The sequence below is a fragment of the Osmerus eperlanus genome, chromosome 16 (genome assembly GCF_963692335.1).
Source record: "Osmerus eperlanus chromosome 16, fOsmEpe2.1, whole genome shotgun sequence".
In the NCBI taxonomy this organism is placed as follows: domain Eukaryota; kingdom Metazoa; phylum Chordata; class Actinopteri; order Osmeriformes; family Osmeridae; genus Osmerus; species Osmerus eperlanus.
In genome coordinates, this window is record NC_085033.1 from 11,816,577 (window position 1) to 11,836,433 (window position 19,857).

The 19,857-nt window shown below is 39.3% G+C and overlaps 1 protein-coding gene across 6 annotated transcripts in view; it reads right to left on the minus strand.

The window, feature by feature from the left end:
- Nucleotides 1–19,857, minus strand: part of astn1 (astrotactin 1) — a 107,363-nt gene that overhangs the window by 50,775 nt on the left and 36,731 nt on the right. For all 6 annotated transcript variants that reach the window (XM_062480879.1, XM_062480878.1, XM_062480877.1 and 3 more), the window contains 7 exons: nucleotides 18,904–18,988; nucleotides 17,445–17,519; nucleotides 14,695–14,832; nucleotides 11,126–11,276; nucleotides 5,650–5,816; nucleotides 4,851–5,045; nucleotides 901–1,028 (listed from right to left, as the gene is read on the minus strand). In XM_062480879.1, coding sequence (XP_062336863.1) covers nucleotides 901–1,028; nucleotides 4,851–5,045; nucleotides 5,650–5,816; nucleotides 11,126–11,276; nucleotides 14,695–14,832; nucleotides 17,445–17,519; nucleotides 18,904–18,988 — 939 coding nt within the window. The remainder of the gene's footprint in view (nucleotides 1–900; nucleotides 1,029–4,850; nucleotides 5,046–5,649; nucleotides 5,817–11,125; nucleotides 11,277–14,694; nucleotides 14,833–17,444; nucleotides 17,520–18,903; nucleotides 18,989–19,857) is intronic.

The window sequence follows — 19,857 nt, forward strand, 5'->3', positions numbered from 1 at the left end:
AACTACTAATGAAATCTGACAACAGTGGCACAATCCAAATCACCCAATTCCTCATGAAAAATGATTCTGTTAATACCCTCTCCATTTAATTCCAGTTCATTATTTACTTGGATGAACTGGTGGGTAACATACCCGGTGGGATGTAGATTTAGTCGCTTCAAGGAAAATAAGAAGGTGAGATGTTTGGATGCCGTCACATGTTCTACGATGGCTCTCCCTTGTATGTTTGTCCTCTTCCTTTTTCCGAAATGAGGTTAAATGTGCATGAAAGATAACAACATTACGATTCTAAGAGGTCGATCAAAGTCAGGTCCCAACAGGGTCACAAAGCTTTCATCCGTTGTTGATGGCCAATGATTGCATTTCACTTGACTACAATGAAATGGTAAATTACCTTGTATAGTACTGTCCCAGTAATGGTTTGCAACAATGCTTTTATGAACCAGCTCGGCCTACAAATTGTTATCTCAAGATCCTAACCACGGAAGAGCCCTCTTATCCCCCACTAGCATGGGATAAACAACACCCATGACAAAACAATGGTTGCCATGGACCAAAAAAATAAAAGTTTTGCTTTTAAAATATCTTACTTTAGTAAAACTATGAATAATGTTCACTTTACTTTAAACTTTAACTAAAAATAATAGTTTATGGTTAGCTAACAAACCTTTGTCTTGGTCTGAGATTAGCTAGATTTTTTATATGTCCTCTTCACTTTGGATAATTACAATATTATAGGGAACGCAGCCACTTTGTAGAATTATGAAAAGCTGTTAAGAACAGGAGCGGTATTCCACTTCCCAAAATGGAATGTATTTTCAAAATGTACATTTCGTAGAACTTGAAAAAGGTTAGCACATTTCCAAAACCACATTCATATGCCATGTGTAAATGTCATACCTGTGAGATATTCGGGGTCAGGCACTGGGTCAGACAGCTCCTCGTGGCACTGAGCCTCGGTTGGCACGGATGCCACCACCATGCCATCTGGGAGCTGCTGCTCGACGCCCCGAGCAAAGTTCTTCTGCCTGGATTAGGGATGAGACAACAGCCTATTTAGAGACACCATTACTCACACATCTAACAAGGCCTTATGGAGGAACGGAGGGAGGGATAAGACACACTGTCAATCATGAGAACATAGCAAAGCGGCGGAAGACTCACAACTCGCACCATAAGGCTGCCCTCTGCTTTCAATGCTAGACGCTTTCGCAGGTTGGCGCTTACGCTTGTATCAAGAATAGAAAGTACTGCACATCACACACACCTTATACTGGGATTCTACTCCACTTCCCCTTCTGGTGTACCAATGTATTAACGTTAAGGATTTTCCTGGTAACTACTCCACTTTTGTGTGCTTCCTCATTCAGTCATGTAGTGATCATCCCTCTAAAATGTCCAATTGCAATGTCTGAATAGACTTTCAACATAAAAGACTAATTGTAAGAATTGGAAAACATAATAGAAAATGTAGATTACTCCATTTAATAGTCTCCACTTGTTCTTTACCAGACCACTTATTCCTTCCTTATTCCTTAAAATATAATGGGAATTGGGAAAAGGTACTGTACTGTAGTTCCTTTATCAAATTAAAGAGTAAATAATGCAGTCTTCTGAAGAAAAGTATTGGAGATAAAATTAAATTACTTGTTTTTCAGTCAACGGTGCAGTAGTAGACATCAATTGCGTCACATGATTCAGTAGGTTAGAGTGGGTTACTAACAAAACATAAAAATGCATCTGGCATAATAGGGCTCATGAAAATGCAGCAATGTCCCTGTGGAGTGCTCAATGTCCAAGCAATGACTACTGTGGTTTGGATACCATTTCGAGCTTGATTGAGTGGTGAAATACGCCTGTGCAATTGTGTGTAAAATGAGCTAAAATGGTCCCCTTCGGGAAAGGCACAGTATAAGATAGTTACCTCACAAGTTCTCTTTGCAGACATTTATAAAAGTTTAAAACAATGAGTATCTTCAGAATTCATAGATTCACACACATTAGAGATGTAATGTCTAAATATGCTCAGTTGTTCTCTGTCGGAAAATCTGATGTTTGGAGATGTGAATAAAACTGTTAGAAGAAATGCATGCAAGTGTTTTAGTACAATGATCAGCAGGCAGTGATAATTTGCCATTTGGATAATGCGTAGTGAGATGTTAACTCAATACACGCATCATTTAATCAACACCTGCTACCCCTTTAATGTGTTATTTCAATAGAATTGTGTCTTTTAAATGCGCCAGTGTACCAATATTGGAAAGACTGTTTTAAGCCTAGACTATTTGAAATACTATACTTCACATTGATTATGTTATTGGTTATATTGATTAAGCAACTGATGAAATGGACTTGGAGTGAAGAATGGAAATACTTCTAGAGCACCAGTTAGTTGTTTCCACCCCGTAATATCTTCAATCTGACTTGGACAGAAATGTCATATTTTAATTAACTGAGTAGAAAGGTGTTCCCCTATGGGTGGTACAAGGAAACACCCAACCAAGCAGTTTGGGAGTGTAGTCCTAATCATGATCCCAAGCAGCCATAATGAGAACAAAGGGCACTAAAATATTCATTAAAACCTGCTCTGAGCATGTTGTGTGAAGAAGAGAGGGAGCAAGGCAATGACTTGGAGCCAAAGGGGGAGAATAATGAGAAGAGCTTGGCTTCTTAACTCTCATTATTCTAATGGAGTCGCCGTGAAGAGATCGACCAGTGGGACATAGCATATCTGAGGCTCCAGACAAACGGCAATCTGAGCTGGGATCCTTTTGAGATCCTATCTCCCTTCATACACGTCGGGCTCTGGGATGGTATAAGCTCTCCTCATCCTCCGCAAACATTGTGACAACTTTTGTGTGCCTCTAGTCATCAAAAAAACAGCAACAAAAAAACTAAATGTAAACTTACGGAAATCTGAAAAAGTAATTATGATATGAAGATTGAAATCCAGCCCAGAGGAATCCAGAACTAACTATTTTCCTTGTATTTTGGGGAAGTTTGAAGAGAGCTTCAGAACTGACAAGCATGAAAGCAACGCCTTGGGCCCTGTGTGGAGTGAATCAGACACAGCACAGTGGCACAGCCTGAAGCCCGGCCATCCAGTAGACAAGGCCCCCACTGTGTGTACAGTATACAGGCATGCCTCATCTTAGTCCAGCAAATTCTCTGTGGAGAGCCAGCGGGCACCTGCTCACACCACTCACTCTCTCCTTTTATTTCTCCAGCCAGACTATGTAGAGATGTCACTTTTTTGGGGGGATACGGTAAATAAAAGATTGCTAGACAATTTGGACTTGGAGAGGACGTTCATGTTTGTCAGGTTTGAAGGTGTAAGTGTGTGTGTGTGTGTTTGTGCCTATGGGTATGCATGTGCATGTTTGTGTGAGATCATATCTGTGCTAGGCCGATGCAAGATCTCCAGATTGCTTTTATCATGCTATGTTATCTATGTCTGTGGCGGGTGCCCTTTTCTATTATGTCACAATTTAAGTTGATCGGTTCCTGCTGCTTCATAAAAATTATGTTAATGATTAAACTGTATTAAGTATTGTAACTGTATTAAAATGTGATCTTGCCTTTCAGAAGTTGGCTGTCAAAGACTGAGACAGATGCTTTGTGGCACCGCGAAACTGTGGGGTGGGACTTTTGAAGTTGAGCCTGTGAAAATCCAACCATGAGACTGGTGTGGGTATGAAACAGAATAATAAAGGTTTATTCCCTTGCTTTTTCCCAGGAAAAGATTTTGATGACATCTCTTATGGTGCCTCTCTTTGTAAATCATGCAAGAGCCACACAAGGCCAATTCCTCTCAATAGGTTATCTGTAGATGGCTTCAGCATTATTATGGATGGACTGCGTGCCTCCTGCATTTAATTTAAATAGATTCACGATAATGTGACTGGTTTTCTTCTCACAGTATTGTACTGTACTGTACTGTATATCATCGAGGTTATACAGTGTGTAACCTGGAGAGCTGTGTTTGGAGTTTAATTTACTGAGACACCGGCAGCAACATTTTTTTCCCTGAGTTATCTCTCTAGTGCACTGCATTTATCAACATTTTATTTGTTTTCAAATGAATTGTCACATCCGAGTTGCATTCCCGTTGTAAAGAACCCAAGGTGCACAGCAAGGCTACAATCGTGCATCTCTTTTGTTCACAGGAAATCCAATGTTTCATCTGCTCCAATTAATTCCCATTACACCACACTGGCTCCTGGTCACTTTTAATTCACTCCTTGCCATCTTGTGTAATTAGGGCTTACATTAACCAAAGTTCCCGAAAGAGTCTCTCCCTGCTGCCCCTGTCTGGAGAGCACAGGAGCATTTGCGCTTTTCAAAGTCTGCCTCAAAACTCCTGACTCGCTGGTGGTGGTGCTTTCAAATGAGATCAGAGCATTTGAGATTTAGCTGCTTGATGATATTAACTTTCCTCGTTCGCCTTCCTCCGCCACTCACGTGACGTATTGTAAGTGGATGAACTGCCTATGGCTACAGGATCCATGCACACCAAAATTAGATTTCAGGACCGGCAGATCATTTTCCTGACCTTCTGACTTCCTGACGGTAGCGGAAAGCACCACGGGTGGACGATGGTAATTAAACTGCCTTCAAAGCATTCTGCCATCGGACTCCATAAACATCAAAACTGGACTGTGCATCTCCTTAGATCTTAAATATATCCAAGAAGCAATCCCGAATTTCATAAGTACAATAAGCTCATGATCATGCAGAGTGTGCACGTGAAACGTAACCTTGGGATTTGACATGGAAGTACGGCTGTCAGATATGCAGTTGACGGGAAAACCAAGTGCCTGTAAACAGCATGACAAAATGAATGAATTTACCTGAATGTAGCCTTGAGGATCTGTCCTGAGGTAATCTCTTTTGTGTGGTTGTTGTAGCCATAGAACAGGTCGCCAAACACCGTCTGGTTGGCTGGGATGTCAGCAGTCTCTCCACAGTCCAGTCCCTCAGTGCAAGCCTCAGACAAAGGCTGGCACGATCGACCGTCCTGGCCCCGCTTGTAGTCTTCAATACAGCTACGACATCAACCACACAACAAGGTAAGTAATGATGGGGTTCAATGTGACAGGGCACACAGTGCAGTCAGTGAAATGTGTATTAAACACATTCCAACATGACTGGGGGGGTTGTGCACAGTGTTCCAATAGCCTCACAACATTATGTAAACATTCCTGTTCAGTAGCTAACTGTCAGTTAGTTTTTTTTTCGAACTGGAAAAACAGTCCACAGGTTACGAAAATTCACTTTTTCCAACCATAGTTTACTGAGATGAAAAAATAGACCTCGCGGATTTTCGTGTAGAATCAATTCATTGTTATTAATTCTATTCCACAAACACCAAAAAATCCATCATTAGCATTCTATGCACAAACTGTTAATAGGAATAAAAGTAATCTTAGTTTAGTACAAAAAGGGTCAACAGTATTGCGAACTCAATGTATTTGTCTACAATAATTAACTTCTTCTGCATGCTGTCTTGTCTTTGACTGAAGGTTAAATTAACAATTTGCAAGAGGCAAATAAATCCACACCCGGTACAATATCTTTGTTCGATGATTAGAGATCCTTAACGACTTTGATATTTCTGCCAAGAAGGAACATGATCTGCTGTCTTCTTACCCACAGAACATCTGGATGTTGTAGAGGGTAGGGTCTTCCTCAAGGGGGGCCAGTTGCTGGAGACACAGTTGCTCACAGCCTCCATTGAAACCATCGGAGCAGTCAATGCCAATGTGGTGGTCGTAACATCCTGTGCCATCCTTCATGGGGCTCAGTCCAGGAGGGCACTAAGAGTTGATTGCAAAGATGTTTGACTCAGTGAAGGAAATATATTTGATATCCATCCCTCACAATGTGCCAGTTATGTAGTAATTAATATAATACAGTGCATGATAAGGTCGTTTATACAGTATAAACTAAGTAGTAAGTATCATCAGTAACAAAATCATTGATTACCAACATATCTGTATCCCTATTCTGTATGTTTAGAAAATAATAGAATAAATATGGCTTTTGCTAACAGGCATAATTTATCATAACAGTGCTTCAAACACTTTTTGTGAAGTATGTTAATATAATATCTACTGTATATTAAAAAAGTTTAAATTAATGGAGGCATGTAGGACTCATAAAAACTCAACGCCTGTTCCTTAAGTTCCAAAGACTTCCCTGTGCTTGTGCCTGTCAACCTTCTGCTTCAAAGCATGCTCTGATGGGGTGATTCTTAACAAGGCACCACTGCTTCTAAAAACAAGGGGAATACTCAGTTTGCCTCCAAGCAATAAGACAGCAATTTGTCAAAGTCTACGAACTCTCAATTCCTTATGTATTGATCAGCATACCGTGGCATCGAAGCACTTGCTATCTAGGGCAGGTTAACAAGAACCCGGAGGAGATTTCAACTGCTGTGTTTGTTTGCCGGAAAAGTTTGTTTTATTCTAAGTCTCAGTCGTTTGATGTTGTCTGTTTATTAAAAATGTAAATATTTTACAGACTGTTCTAGCGCATAGAACATATGAGACACGTCTTTACCCTGCTCTATCCATAGTTCATGATGGCCTAGGATGTGGCCAAGGGATGACTGGGATATTACAAACCTTAACATTTGAGATTCTGTTGCAGCACAGGGGTGAAATGGGAATACATGAAATATGTATCGGAACTTCCTCAGTACAAACACGCAGCATTAAGCCAAGTACATCTTACGTAAGTGGAGGTGGTGTTTAGTTATATCAGTCAGAGCCTCGACACATGCTGTTCGCTAAACATGCTGTTACATAAACTGGCTTCCTTTTCTAACTCATGACCTGTCCATTCTGTCAATTTGCTGGCACCTTTAAAGCAAAGTGCAAGGGGTCGGTTTGCAAGCTTGGCTTTGATCTCGTCGATTGCAATTGATGGAGTCCAACATCACACCAGGAGGTGTTGGTCCTTTACAAAATGTCCAGTAGTAGACTGAGTGCATCCAGGGAACAGGCTCTGTATTCTAACAGGAGTCCCCTGACTCCTCGTACCGTGGATACATTGCTATTGATTTTGTCGCTTAGCTACAGGCACAGTGACAACTGATTTATCACCTGTAATGTAAAGACCATGGTACATTGAATCTCCTAACTCATCTCATGGCAGAGACTCTTTAAATCACTGTCTCTCTCAGCAATCGATGGTTGTGTGAAAATGCAGGGAGAGCTGAGAGGAATTCATGTGTTGATGACCCTCACTGGCGAACCTTCTGTGTCTCCATATGGATCCTGTAATAGGCCCCTTTTCATATTTTGACATACAGGAATAAAGATAATTTAGAACAATTTCCCTGTAGTCCCAAGGACTATAGAAATGGAATTGCCACATCAGGCATGATCTGGGTATTTGTCCATGAATAATGTAATGAGAATGTACAGTATACAAATATCTATTATACTCTAAGGTTAATCATTAGTAGTCCATTGTCATAGAATTTTTTTCTGTCAATTTTTTTTTTTTTTACAAAAACACCACATGTATAATCCACAAATGCTACAAGATGCTATTTATCATAGGAGACCAAAGTGTGTGGCTTATATCTGAAATTATTTTATTTGTTTACTAATTCACTTCATCCTGAAGGACTTACAACTCAATTTTTACATAAAGTACATACTGCTGCTCACTCTGACTGAATCAACATAATGATCCAAACCAGGAACAACATGAAGACAATATATTCTCTTTGAAATAACAAAATGAAAAGAGACAATAATTGATCATACTGTCCCTATAAGTGAAATATTTGTATTTAGCGTACACCAGAGATCCATTCAATCACACAGCCTTTTAATCTTACTTTCTTAATGGAAATAAATTCCTTGAGCCCCCCTGAAGCTTATGGAAATCAGACATATGTGATGTAGTGTATACAGCAACAAATCCTTCCTAGAGAGCTGGATAAACTATGCTCTTCTCTAATTTGCCAAAAAGGCAGATTGGAGGAAAGGAACAATAGAGACTGATGAGCTAAAGTTTTCAAACTGATATAAAATAAAGAATTCTCTTTAGAACATTGTTGGTCGCACGGTTATGAGTGTGTATAACAGTGTACTCATAATATGATTATATTTATTCAGAGTGTGCAGTAAAAAAAAAAAAAAAAAAACATTTATACAACAAACCAATGTGTTCTTTCATCGTTAATGTGAACTAGTAAATTACACACAGTGATGTGCATTCCTTTGCGGCACTGTTTCTCTGTTTCTGGGAGTTTTCTGTCAGTTTATCTGGCCTTTCCCCAAGCTGTACACAGAGTGAAAAGGTCATATTTCAAAGGTAGCTTTAGGGATTACAGTAGAGCATTAACATGCCCCAGCATCTGTACGCCAGGAGACTGCAGCCACACAGCAGATTTTTGAGAGCGAGGATGGGAGTATATCTTAAATCCACCTACTGATCCTGGGAGGAAAACACCGGCACAGGCGGCGTGCTGAGCACTCCGCTTTAGGAGGGCACACGCAGAATACCTCTGCCAAGTATTGACTCACAGCTCACAACTGCTTAGAGCCGAAAAATGTGATTCACGGCAGGACAAGTTGCGGCTGAATGTGGTCTGCGTGTTAGTCGATACATCTGGTGACAAAATGCTTTTGCTAGCAGCATCGGAGCATGTCAAAATCTTCCTCCTTAGGCTACATTCAGGTATGTTTCATAAAATAGCACAAAACTGCATATATGAGCACTCTTTAGGAATGTTGTCGGAAGGCTATGAACAGAGATCTGTAAATCTTATGAGTGTTTGGAGGAAGGATAGAACCTCCCACTGGGAACATGCATATGTAAAAACATGAAAAAGGTTAAGACGATACTAACTTAAATGTTTGTAAGTAAATTTTCCAAATTTTCTAAAATCCAGTTCAGGCAAATCCAGACGCTTAATACATCTTTTCCAATCTGGTTCTACGCCATACAGGTGGCCAGGTAGTGTAAGCAGTCCTAATCCACCCCATGTAAAATTAAGACAACTCTGTAGGTAAGCAGCATTCGCCACACAATGACAAATTTTAACACGTTTTTTTGGGGGGGATGGAACCCAAATTGGCCTGTGTTAGTGGCATGTCTCAACTGTCAGACAGCGGAAACTTACGCTTTTTTTTACAGGAGACAAGAAGGAGCTAATTAATCACATCAACCATTTGGTGATTATTACACTTTAGAGCTGGAAGCAGGCTCGTCGTCTCTTCCCGGGAGTGTCATACATCATCGAGGGTCAGCCGGCAGAGGCGGCTCACGCTAGGAGAGATATTAAACTAAGGACGCTACTGGCAGCATGGACTCAGACAAGGTGTTAATTGATTAGCGAGAAATCAGGCTTTGGGTCCCAGCCAGTTTACCACCATGATTAGATGGATGAAAGCATCATTTATATACCCCAGTCACAAGGTAATTACAAAATGCCACGTAATATTTGCAACAGATGGGGGCATTTCAGATATCTGGACGAACAAGGGCGGATGCTTAAGTGTTAGGATAAAATTGTTGAAGACAGGGATTCATTCCTTAGCGGAGTGTGTTCTCAATGTTTGAAAGATGATTAAAAGTTATATGTTAATAGCTGTCTGTTTATATCCCTGTAGGTAATGCACCCAGTGATGAAACATAGTGAAATGAAGCTGGTTAAATTCCCCAGGGTATACCAGGATCCTGAACATGGAGGAAATTAGTTGTTTGAACTAATAAAGAGTTAATTATGAATAGACAATAAAGAATATGCTTACCAAAATATTAACAAATGGGAAATTAAATAGACATCCGGAAGAAAATTTAGTTAGTGTCATCATTTCTATTAACGAAAAATAATATTTTCCAGGACAAATTAAATTGAATTTCAAACATCACAATGCTTTTGGCTATTAGACATTGTGACACATGGGACAGATCAAAAGAAGTGTCCTAAAATTTATGGGAAAAGATTCCACTTGTTAGTCTTCAACCTTTCGCATCTATAACAGAGTAAGTCCAGCGGCAGAATAAAAACCCCAGTAGCAGCTGCATCAAGGTCAGACCATCAGTGCTATTTGGTGCACAAGACCAATCATTTCAAATGGCATAATCAACTACTGGGAGATATATTTGTTTGTCAGGAAAATGTAAGGTTTGTGGCATGTATAAACTTCAGAGAAATAAACGAGGTGGTTTTCCATGCATTTGTTTCTTAGTAGGCAGCAAAGCCAAGTAGACCCTAACAGCCTTAATTGGATTAGCATAGAAATGGATGCATCTGCTGCAGATGCTTCGACCACACAGCTATGAAGGGATTCACAATATTGAGAGGTTCTTTGTACACAAAATTCAATTCTGAACTGGGACATAACTTTTTTTCCTGAATAATACAATTCTGCTCACCCAAAATAAATTAACATCCAACCTTAAAACAACAGCATACAACTTATGTAAAAACAGGTTTACTTTTAACTGACTTAAATTGGTTAATCTCACCCCTCAGTATAAGTATATACTTGTACTGCCCACTCAACCCCGGAGCAAGCGAGTGAAGAAGAACACACACACGCCCTCTGGGGCTTTTCACTGATAAGTATATGCTGTGAAACACAGTAAGTTCATAGTGTCGATATTGAATATACTATATTACTAAAGTAAACTACTTCAATGATTCACTAATTTGTCTTACTTGTGTAGTTGTAGAAGGCCAACATTGTGTTGCTTTATTTTTCCAAACTGAAGGTAGGAGTGCTCAGAGCTATGACAGGAGATTAAAAGCAATAGTCAGCTAATGCAAGCTGGATCTCATTCAAAGCACCTACTGTAGTAGAAATCTTTCAGTTCCTCACAGTACCTGAAATTCCATTAAACTGTCAAAACGCCACTGATAAACATTGGCTGTCTAAAACTACTGTATGCATTTGGAGCTGAAAGAGAACCAAAATACGGACAAAGATTCTTTGAAACATGAAAAAAAAAAAAAACAACAACATTGAGGTGTATGATTTAGTGGATGTCGAGACAGATGGCGCATGAAGCAAACGAGCCTGGCTCATTTCATGGCTGCTAAACAGCCTTATGAGGGAGGAAGAGAGTAGGGAGACTCCCACAGGCAATACTGACTCACCACACATCCACTGGAGTCGAGCTTGCGGTCAGAGATGCAACGGAAATTTCTGCTACAGCCTCCATTGTCCTTGGTGCAATCTCTCACAGGCCCGAAAGAGTCCAGCAGAACCTCAAGACTATCAAAGGAGGAGGATATCATCAGCTCCTCTCTGTAAGAGAAAATGTTAACGCTAAATAAGTTTGTTGCAGTATGTAACTTGTTGATTCTGTCCAAGTATTTTCTTGTATCTGAATTTGTAGAGTGATTCAACGTTCCATTGATTAAAGTTGCAATCTCACACATCCGAGAATACATTAATTATACATTTCTTTAAATCAGAAAAGCAAAACCGTTTCAAAGTGTCACAAGAGGCTATGGCTTTTAAGATGAATATATTCTTCGTCAAAGCCATCTGCATTGCCCTACCAACAGTCAATGGTTTGTCAAGGTTGAAATATAAAGATGATGAAATTGAAACATGAATTACTGTAGGAGCTAGCAATGATGAATAGCATAGCACTGATGTCCTCACTGCCGTTCTTTAAGGTACTAAATAACCATGCTGGTAAAATGAAATAATGCAGCACTGATGCACAGAGAACGTTTATAATAACACTGCCATGAACCTTGCCTTGGGAGAGGAAATAAATGACCTCCGTTGTTTTGCAAGTTTCATTTTTATACACTGGCACAGTCTTCGTATTGCTCTGCCAGCGCCTAAAACAAATATTCTTATGATTTATGATATTGTTTCATTAACTCTCAAAGTCAGACAGATTTTCCCAGAACAAACAATTGTATTTTATAATTGATCATGTGGTCTTCATGTTGACAAAGAAAGCAATGCAACTGGTCAGTAATATAATGATGCACTTGATGTACAGTTTTAAATTCTATTGAAATTGCACAGAATTATTATGCATTTCTTGGGCATACATTTGTTTTGTCCAAAAAGGTTGTGTCCCCCATAAAACATGGTGTGTAAGCTAACAAGGCCCTCTGAGAGTATTTTAGCAACAATGACTGCTCAGTTCCAGTGGAATGTAAATTTCAAATATTTTGGGCAACCACTACAATCCAGTCAATTATGTTCGAGCCAATAGCCTTTGGCGAGGCTTTCCTCTTTGGCTAATTTGGCAAAACCACTGTCAATCAAACCTGAGCTGGAGGAAAGCTTGTAAGTTCAGACAATATATTTTTTTTCCGTGAGTTGAGAATTGTTTCAGATTTTAATGTATTTTATAGTACCTAGTGCAGCCTTAATTATACAATTTGCTTTGCTGTGACAGTTCTTTGTTCAGGTTTGATGGGAAACTGCCATACATTCTGGCTCTCAACTGCCACTAAATACTACCTGCTTATGTTTAAGTGGTCTGTTCATGGTGGCCGTCTATGTCTGAAAGGTGCAATTAATCTTAACCATAAATTATGACTATGATCAACATGCATCTAAGCAATAAGAAGGTCATATGCGATTTCAAATCTGGACAGGCTGATTGGTCATTTACTTCAGTCTACTGGCAGTGAAAATCATTTACTGTCTTCCTGTTTTTGTCCACCCTGTAATTTGCCTGGCATTAGACTTTATTAGTTTAAAAAGTTTGGTTTGATAATGGGAAAACACTATGCTACCGTGTTAAGTTTTTTTATCTTCCTATTGCCTACACGCACCTCACATCACCGTACTGCATGAATGTCAGAACAAGAATAGTTTACTGCCATTTTCAGAATAGTTTTCCTAATTACTGTGTTCTCGCAATAATGTCATACGTTTACAAATATAAATGATTTAAAGTGCAATTAAAGGTTTATATTACAAAATGTCAATTGAAAGGCAGAAGTTATGAGTAATTTGTGGAGCTTTTGTGTTGGCATGTAAAGAAATGTTGTTGGTACCAGTGATTCTGTTAAAGTGGTAAACAGACTTTCAAATAAAGACTTCTGTACAACAGGTGGAAAACAGATGGTGAGAAGAAATTCAAACATTTAAGTTGTGAATCTCTGAAACCTGATCTAAGCTGGTGGAGCACAGAAAGCTCCCAGAAATTGTAGTGACTCACAAAGAGTGAGAAAAAGAGATCCAAATGTCTGAAAATTAGTCAAGTTCTGGAAAGAATACAAATTAATCACATGGAAATCTGCCCTTTTAGTAATAGGATTCAAACTCTTCCAGGAAAAAGTCATCCTCCAACTAATATTACATCCAACTTTCTGAAACCGTATAAAACCCTTTATAACTGAGACTGATAACTTTTGAACTCAACACTTTAAATGACCTTCTGAATAACGCTTAGGGTTGGCACCTTTAATGCAGTGGCTGGGCATGACTGTAACTATCATTGTAGAAATGGTGCAGGCTGGGGATGAGCTGAAATTAACTGATGTTTTAAGAGGTTACATTTTCTTTCACCTATTACGTAAAAAATTACTTATGAATCATAATTTATTGCATACAGTTAGCAGGAATTAGTATCAAGCCTGCTGGATAACAGGCTAAAAGGCTTGATGTTTTTTGCAATCGTTTGACATTTTTGCAATCGTTGTTCAACTTTGTAAACTAATACCTGGCATACTGTATGTTACAAATTCCCTTGTATAAATACAATAATCTGTCAACTATTAGGTATACATCCTGTATTTAATTTAAAGGTACAGTATAGTCCCAAATATATCCCTTTCTAAAGTCATTAAAGTTATTTAACAAGCTGAGATTAGCAAGAAGTGGACTATCAACCGATCAACAATTATTTCTCACTAATTAGCAGCAACTTTTGCAACTAAGGTGTCTCCATTATGACAAGCATCTCCATAGTTAGACATTCTAGAAAAATTATATATATCCACTTTAGTACTCTATAGTGTTGTGCTTTCGACTGTGAATACCACTGTACAAAGATATGAAGTTAACAAGATTCACAAATGCAGTGCACAAATGCTGTGATTTTATCACTGATTGAATGTTAGGGGGCAAGGTTTGTTGAAATGAAAAGTTCAACTCATACAATATCCGATGCATATAGTACATTAACTGCATCCTAAAACATTGGAGGCCCTAGTATATACCCTATGCATGGATATTACTGCAAAGGTTTTGTTGAGGTATTGTATTAATGTCAGTACACTGCTGTTTTATTGCTTTAGAGATTTACTTTTCCCCTAACCTCAAGAAATTGTGTTTCTCAAAAGCAATGAGCCATTTAACAATTCAATTAAAGTAAATTTCATAGTCTCACTGCTTTTGTTTTTGCAATGTTATAGATGTTTTGCTCAACTTTAGTGTTCCATTACTACCCTTGTGATGTCTGGAACGTTTTATGAGTGTACATTACAAAAACTTTGAATGTAATAAGACACGTACATTTTCTGCTGTAAGAAAAAGGTGGTATAATAAAGATACAAAAGTTAAAAAAGACTCCAACATACTGTATTTGTATTTTCTGCAGAGATTGAAATTGTAATTCATCATAAAACCAGCATATTCCACAGACCAATAAATCCAATTTGTATCATCTTACTATCATCATTACTATCATCCCTAATTGTAAAATTTACCATAGTAGTTCATATAGAAAAAGATCTCTGCTCACCTCACATCCACGGCATCCTCCATGACAGTCATGTCAGTCTTGCACTTGGCTGAAGGGTTGATAGCGAGCTCAGCAGGAGGGATCACAAAGCTCTTACTCAGTGGGAGCCACATCCCTTCCCCCAGCGTATACGTGAACCTGAAGGAGACACATTATGGAATATACATTTACATTTACATTTAGTCATTTAGCAGACGCTGTTATCCAGAGCGACTTACAGGGACATTCCCCCGAGGGAAGTAGGGTGAAGTGCCTTGCCCAAGGACACAACGTCATTTGACATGGCCGGGAATCGAACTGGCAACCTTCAGATTACAAGCCCGACTCCCTCACCGCTTAGCCACTTGACTCCCGGTACAATACAGTACATTAATAACATAGCAGTTACTGGTAGTCCCGCACAACAGGCCTCTTAAACCTTTTAAGGAGTGAGTTATTTTTCCAAAACGGAAGCTAGCTAGTTTTAGTTAGCTTCCGTTACCTAGCAACCTAGCATAATACTCGTAGCAATGCTACTACCTGCTAGTGTTACTTGTTAGCCTCCTAATTGTAAATTTTGAAGCCATACTATAGCGTTTGTCATATAGTTTTTGTCTATCGGAAAATAGTCGGTTGGAATGTTCAGAATCACATATGTGTGACGCTACTCCTTAACGGGTTAATAACATAGCAGTTACTGGTAGTCCCGCACAACAGGCCTCTTAACGGTGAATGATGATTCATTCATAGCAATGAACTCAAATTTGAGTCCTTAGAATGGTCAGAAAACAAAACTAGTCAAGCCTGAAGAACATTGATGACGTTAAGTCTGTGGAGTAATGGACCAATTATTTTACAACAATTCTTTATTTTTTATTTTTATGAATATCATCAATCTTTTAATGTGATGCACAGGAAGTGTAAGTCTTAAGCAGGATTTAAGTTAAACAGTGTATTCTGATTAACATCAAATGCAATACAACTGCTAATATATTATGTATGCATCATTGTTGAAAATAACTTGTTGATTAAATGGTTAACAACAGTTTTCTGCAGACTTAACACATTTTTGCGTTCACATTGTTCAATTTGCATCTAATAAATTGCTAACTTAGCATAAGTAAAGGGCACTGGATCGGGAGAACTGCATGCATTACCAGTCACTTTAGAAATGTAATGATTAAACCGCTGTTAAGGGGAAAGCTTAATTACGTCCGTCCAATTACTTTCCCTCTTTCCAACTTCAGCTTTATACGAATCCAATTCTCTACATCCTACAGTACCATTTAATATAGTGCACTGGGTTCTTGCGGGTGATTATGAGCACGGGAAGTCTATTAAAACCATATTATTTCCCAATTATTTCCAAGGGAGCCAATGCTAGCAGTCTCATAAGTCTTTATGTCCATTTAAGAATGGCTCCTTAAGGGTCCTCTGCAGTACTGAGCTCATACCCTCCCTTGTAGGGTGACAAATGCATTACTTTCATTGTACAGGCAGATTATCTGTAGGTAAGCAGCCCTTCCTGATAATGTGACTGCAACAAAACACAGAACAAGCATATCTGATGCACTGTTTATGGCACAGTTTTTAAAACTTGCTATGAAACCTGATTTAGGACAACTGTCAAATATACAATACTGGGATCATACCGAGTAAGCACACAGTTGACGATTCATTCTAGCCTGAAGTACAACAAAAATATACATTTGTTTTTTTTCAGGACTTTGTTATTCATGGCCACAATGCCTATTGCTTGCTCGTTGAATTATACGATTGCGGATGAGTAACTAAGTTAACGGCTGTCCTTAAAATTGCTTGTCCATATTCCAGATCTGTAGGAAAACACATCAGTTAGATGAGGTTGGAATTGAGGTCGGTGTGAAATGATGCAGGACAAAGACACTTTAAATGCTACGCTGGACAGAATATTGAGACAGAAACCCCGGTTATAACATTGTAAAGCAAAAGCAAGTGTATCAAAAGAAATCACAGAGATGTTTGTTCGATGGCAGTTCTCACAGACTCTTGGTGACCAACAAAGCTATCACTTATAACCATGAGATGAACTAAATCTGTCTTGGGAAAAAAACTGCTTTGGTTGAGAGCAGTGCTATGCAGGGTAATCAGTGTTGTTGCCATACTTCTATTGGCTTTTGAAGATGCAGGTCTCGGGGATTCAAAGGAAAGAGAACTGTTTATTGGTAGGGACTTTCCCACCATATTTTTTTATCACAATCCATTTGTAACGTAAAGCAGAAAGCAGGATGGGTAGTGTGATGTGCTGGAGACTCAAACGACTGATTGTCAGTGTGACAAACTTACCATGAAATTGTATATAATGCATAACAGAGATGTTCTACAACAATTCCATTATCTCTCACATTCTATTCAACAAACCATTATCTACAATGAGAATTCCATGTACGATTTTGAATGTTGTTGTTTTATATATAGGAAGTACAAAATGACTACACACATGACTTCTGTTGCCATCATAGATGACATCATAGAAGTCTGTCTTTCTGTAAACAAAACCGTAAGCATGAAAAAGGGTATCATTTCAGAATGTGTACAATCTTCCTCTGTTTTGTTCAGTCTTGGGGGCTATCTTCATTCTACACAAGTACCATCTAAAGAAGTACAAAATACCTCTCCAAATGAGGAGTGATTTCATTACCTTTTGAGTAGGCAAGTGTCATTTTCAAACCAATACTTTATAATCCATACCAATAAACTGTGGTCGCATAAAACTTGTAAGGTTTTCCTACCTGAAAATACGATCGGATGGCTGTTCTCCCATCACCAGATCAAATCCACGCTGGAAAATGGTATAAGGCCAGGGTCTAACAAGAGATAATAAGATAAAAGAGTGAAACTTTCTTTTTGAACACACAACAAAATGGCCTTCTAGTGCAAACTAGTTTCAAAACAGATTTCAACCATCCACCCCCTGACCCCACCAAATTATTTTTACCAAAAATTCCACAAATCAAAACTAGTATGACAGATGCTGTGAGTAAACACCCAGATAGAAAAATGTGTTTCTCAGTCTGTGACACTAGATGTGACTTAGACACCTATATATTTACCAGTGCTGGGAGAGTAGTTGAGGGGGGAAATGATGAAGATTAATAGACACTGGCAGCTTGGGGACTTAACTGTCTACAGAGTGAGGAAAGAAGAAGTGACAAGGGCCTGATGTCTTTCTGAGTAAGCTTCTACAATACTGTAGGCAAAAGAGCAGCAAAACTTGATAACGGCCCAAAGCCAGAGGGGCTTGGTCATTAAACATTTAAGCTGCCCCTGCAGGCTGTCTCTATTAGACTCAGACTATGAGAGCGGGGAATAACTAAAGGGGGGGGAGATACCAGGGAGGAGAAATATGTGCCAATTTCAAGTTATGGGGCCAAACTGTAGACAGTATTCTGACGAATGTCAAAATTACATGGGCCCTACAGCTGCAGAAAGATAAGAGAAGTTTATTTTTCAGTGTTCTACTGTCATATACACATTTGTCGCCCAATTAAATTACAAAGATTAAATTTACTTTTGAAATACAGTACATTTTCACAACTGTCACAACTTGAAATGAAATGCTTCTGAGAAGATAACAAATCCAATTAGCAATTACTTTTGAGGGGTTTCATATTTGTTTATCACCTGTTATTTTGTTAAGCAGTTGCTATGATAGAATGGCTTTGAACATGTTAGCAAAGAGCAATCATGTTGATATTAACTGGCAAGCACAGCCTCATATCCCCTTCACACCGTCCTAGTAACATTGGTAAAACGCAGGTGAGCCCTGTTCACAGACTCATGTTTACCGAGTTATTACAGTATGACGCAGATCAAAAGGTTGATTCAATTCATAGTTAGACACAGCTTTTTTACTTTGCACTTGCGTCATGTCAAACACCCCTTTTTATGAAGTGTTGGCAAAACCGTGTGCTAATGAAATTACTACTCAGTTATAACCAGTAATTACATTTTTACACAGCCGATGAAAAAGTGAAAATTGGCCGGATTGAGTTTAGTTGTTTCTCTTGATTTCTCTACTTAAAACACTTTTAATTATGTCCAAATTCAACAGCTCTTCAGTTCTAGTACAAAACAGGTCTTCAGGATGAATGGTGACGGTATCTTAATTTTCCCTAGTGTCGGTTTAGTCTGAATTGGCAACAGGTTGTATCGTGAAATGCATTTCACACCTCCTCTATCTTTACTTACCCCTGATTTGGACCCCACTCATTGCGGATGCAAAGATGCTTGTGGACCGGGTCCTTCATATAGCCATCTAGGCAGAGACAATCACCTACGACAAGACAAAAAAAGAAAATAAATTGACACAGTTCAAAAGAGCAATGCTAAGAGAAGGACAAACTATCTTGTCGCTCTTTTGATTTTGTATTTTACATTTTTCAATCCACTTAAACCTTATTAGCACGAGACAGGTGCTGTACGAGCTTCCAGTCTGTGGCGTGCTCAGACTCCTCGTCTTGCCAATTAGTTGTGGACTGTGATGACTCTCTATGTAACCTCCCGGTGTTGCGTGCTTGCGTGTGCTGGTAAGATGTGTGTGCTGGTAAGAGGCATGTGCTGGTAAGATGCGTGTGCATGTGCTGGTAAGATGCGTGTGCATGTGCTGGTAAGATGCGTGTGCTGGTAAGATGCGTGTGCTGGTAAGAGGCATGTGCTGGTAAGATGCGTGTTCATGTGCTGGTAAGATGCGTGTGCTGGTAAGAGGTCTGTGCTGGTAAGAAGCATGTGCATGTGCTGGTAAGATGCGTGTGCTGGTAAGAGGCATGTGCATGTGCTGGTAAGATGCGTGTGCTGGTAAGATGCGTGTGCTGGTAATAGGCGTGTGCTGGTAAGAGGTGTGTGCTGGTAAGATGCGTGTGCTGGTAAGAGGCATGTGCTGGTAAGAGGCATGTGCATGTGCTGGTAAGATGCGTGTGCTGGTAAGATGCGGGTGCTGGTAAGATGCGTGTGCTGGTAAGATGCATGTGCTGGTAAGATGCGTGTGCTGGTAAGATGCATGTGCTGGTAAGATGCGTGTGCGTGTGCTGGTAAGAGGCGTGTGCTGGTAAGATGCGTGTGCGTGTGCTTTTTCTTCCCATCAGTCTCCAGATCAGCGAAGGCTATTAGAGCCATCAGGAACAGTGGAGCACATCTTGCTGTTGT